The 3306-nt window shown below is 41.3% G+C and overlaps 1 protein-coding gene across 1 annotated transcript; it reads left to right on the top strand.

Annotated features, from left to right (window-relative positions):
* The first annotated feature begins 1589 nt into the window (after positions 1–1589).
* On the top strand, positions 1590–2898 carry LOC121235434 (ATP synthase subunit beta-like). The gene is made up of 2 exons (XM_041131779.1): positions 1590–1835; positions 2365–2898. The coding sequence occupies exons 1-2, from the start codon at positions 1590–1592 to the stop codon at positions 2896–2898; spliced, it is 780 nt and encodes a 259-aa protein (XP_040987713.1).
* The last annotated feature ends 408 nt before the right edge of the window (positions 2899–3306 follow it).

The raw sequence follows: 3306 nt of genomic DNA, 5'->3' as shown, positions 1-3306 counted from the left end.
CCATTAATAGCTTTGTTGAAGAAGGAAGCTTTTAAATGGTCTAAGGAAGCAACTAAAGCATTTGAAGAATTGAAATAGGCTGTAACACAGCCTCCTGTGTTGTCATTGCCAGATTTCTCTAAAGTATTTGTGATTGAATGTGATGCATGTGGCAGTGGTGTCGGGGCTGTATTGATGCAAGAGCAAAGGCCTTTGGCTTTCTTAAGCCAAGCTTTAAAGGGAAAAAACCTGCAGTTATCAACATATGAAAAGGAATTTTTGGCTTTGCTTTTGGCAATCAAAAAGTGGAGGCCTTATTTGTTGGGTGGCTCATTCATCATCAGAACTGATCATCAAAGCTTGAAGTACTTGTTAGAACAGAAGGTGGGAACACCTACTCAACAGAAGTGGCTTTCTAAGTTGCTTGGCTATGACTTTTCTGTGGAGTACAAAAAGGGAGTGGAAAACAAAGTAGCAGATGCTTTGTCCAGAAAAGATCAGTATGAGAATGTTCATTCTGTGCTAACCATATCTGTTCCAAACCCTACTTGGGTAGAAGAAATTAAAAGAGCATATGCTGAAGATCAAGTTGTGCAGCAGCAGTTTGTGATTTTACAATAGGACCCTATAACAAATTCATCATTTTCTATTAGAGCAGGAGTTTTGTTCAAGAAAGGAAGGTTGTATATTCCTGACTCTGCTGACTTAAAAGCCAGGATTTTGTATTTTATTCATGCAAGCCCTACTGCAGGTCACTCAGGCTTTCATAAGTCACTGCAGAGAGCAAGGTTTGACTTCTATTGGCCTGGTATGAAGACTGAGATAAAGAAATTCATCAAGGAGTGTGAAGTTTGCCAAAGAAATAAAGTTGAAAATGTCCATCCAGCGGGGTTGCTGCAACCTTGAAAGTCCCTCAAGCAGTTTGGACTGATATATCCATGGATTTTGTGGAGGGATTGCCCATGTCTAAAGGCTACTCAGTTATTATGGTGATTGTTGATAGGCTTTCGAAATATGCTCATTTCTTGCCTTTAAAACATCCTTTCACAGCAGTTAAAGTGACCTCAGTTTTCTTCGACCATGTCTTTAAATTACATGGCATGCCAAAATCCATTGTATCAGATCGATGCTCTACCTTCCTCAGTTCTTTTTGGAAGGAGTTCTTCAAGCTACAAGGAGTCAATCTGGCTTATTCTTCAGCATACCATCCCCAAAGTGATGGTCAAACTGAGGCTATAAACAAGTGTTTAGAGCAATTTTTAAGGTGCTTTCCAGGTGATAAACCAAGACAATGGTTTGAGTGGTTGGCTTTGGCGGAATGGTGGTACAATACCAGTTTCCATACCTCCACTAAGCTCACTCCTTATGAGGCAGTTTATGGTGTTCCACCTACTCCACTTCGAGGCTATGTTCCAGGTCTCTCATCTAATCAAGCTGTGGAAGAATTGTTGAAGTCTCGTGAACAGATATTAGACATTTTGAAGACTAATATGCTGTTGGCACAAGAGAGAATGAAATTCCAGTATGATAAACAGCATACTGAGAGAACTTTTGTAGTAGGGGATTGAGTCTATTTAAGGCTTCAGCCTTATAGACAGAAGTCCTTGGCAATGAGGAGAAACATGAAGCTATCACCTAAGTTTTTTGGTCCTTTTCAAATTTTGGAAAGGATTGGACAGGTGGCTTATCGCCTTGAGTTACCTCCACAGTCACAGCTACATCCTGTTTTCCATGTCTCTTGTTTAAAGAAAAAAGTTGGACAACATATTTCTCCTTTGACAACATTGCCTCCAGTAGATGTTCAAGGAGAAATTGCACCTGAGCCTCAGACTATTCTACAGCGCCATAGCAGGAAGGTGAACAACAGAGCAGTGGTAGAAGCTTTAGTTTAGTGGGAAGGAACTGATGCTGACCAGGCTACGTGGGAACCTTATTGCAACTTGAGGCATAGTTACCCTCACCTTGTGGGCAAGGTGCTGTGAAGGGGAGGGGTATGTAAGGGTCCAGAGGTTGAGCATTGTTGAGGAGATTGTGTGCAGCAGCAGTTGAGTTGTTGAAGGCTCGTGCGAAGGCTCACATGCAGCAGCAGAAATAAGAATGGGAAGTTAGTTCTGTTAGTTAAGAAATTAGTAATACGGCAAGTCGTAGTGTGATTAGTTGTCATTTTGGCTTAATGAAGTGTGGTTGAACGATGTCGTGTGTTAAGTGTAACCTAGTACAATACGGTGCCGTTCTATTAATTGTCAACTATAAAAACAGACGCAATGAAGTAATGCATATGAATTGTTTTCAGAGGAAGTTCCCTCGCATTCTCATCTGCAATTCTCTCTCTCTCTCTCTACTTCTTGGACCTTGTCTTTCTAGGTCTTGGTAATTCATACTCAGGAAGGGGCTCATTACAGATTGGAGAGTTGGCGTGGTTTTTATCGAAGCATTCGTCCAACTCAGATGGGGCTATCTCTGAATATAGACAGTTTTCATCAAAGCATGGTGTTCGATCTTGGTAAGGAGACAAACCTGAGCGTTAAGAAGAATTCTGCTCATCTTTTGCTTGATATAGTGCCACTTAAAATGGTGTTTAAGCCCTTTGAGAGAGGAGGGGAAATAAAAACCGATCACTATTTGCCAATCCATAGAGAAGCTCCAACATTTGTTGAGCAGGCACCTGAACAAGAAATCCTTGTTACGGGAATTAAGGTTGTTGATCTTCTTGCACCATACCAAAGGGGTGGTAAGATTGGTCTGTTTGGTGGTGCTGGTGTAGGAAAATTTGTGCTTAGTATGGAACTTATCAACAATGTTGCAAAAGCTCATGGTGGTTTCTCTGTGTTTGCGGGAGTTGGAGGACGCACTCGAGAGGGTAATGACTTGTATAGGGAAATGATGGAGAGTGGTGTCATTAAGCAGGGTGAAAAGTAGGTTGAAAGCAAATGTGCTCTTGTATATGGTCAAATGGAGAGTGGTGTCAGATTTTTTGCTCACTATCGGGCTAGTGTATCGCCACTTAAAGTGATTTTTAAACCCTTTGATAGAGGAAGACCAGGGAATGAGGGATGTGTCTTTATTGAAGAAGTTTCTTGCCTTTCTCTCCTTGAAACCATTCTTGAAAAGTTACAAGCTCATGCACAAAAGGATGCTAGTCATTTTGAAGGCCATTCTTATGATAGTCTCTGCCTTTCACTGTTTTGGAGAATTTGTGAGTGGATCCATAGCTGATGAGCAAAGGAAGATTGTTGTTCGTAACTCATGCCCTAAAGCAGGGCCTTGTGGTGGGATGTATATGACAAACACCATGGTGTTTGCTATTGAAGCAATGGGAATGTGTCT

The sequence above is a fragment of the Juglans microcarpa x Juglans regia genome, chromosome 6D (genome assembly GCF_004785595.1).
Source record: "Juglans microcarpa x Juglans regia isolate MS1-56 chromosome 6D, Jm3101_v1.0, whole genome shotgun sequence".
Classification (NCBI taxonomy): domain Eukaryota; kingdom Viridiplantae; phylum Streptophyta; class Magnoliopsida; order Fagales; family Juglandaceae; genus Juglans; species Juglans microcarpa x Juglans regia.
The sequence above is the reverse complement of the archived record's forward strand: the minus strand, read 5'-3'. Positions and strand labels throughout refer to the sequence as shown.

What these genes read in the sequence shown, in the direction of transcription:
- LOC121235434 (XM_041131779.1), top strand. Translation starts at nt 1,590, where the DNA reads ATGAGGAGAAACATGAAGCTATCACCTAAGTTTTTTGGTCCTTTTCAA. An exon ending in TACAGCGCCATAGCAGGAAG is followed by an intron (nt 1,836 to 2,364) that starts GTGAACAACAGA and finishes ATTCATACTCAG; the next exon opens with GAAGGGGCTCATTACAGATT.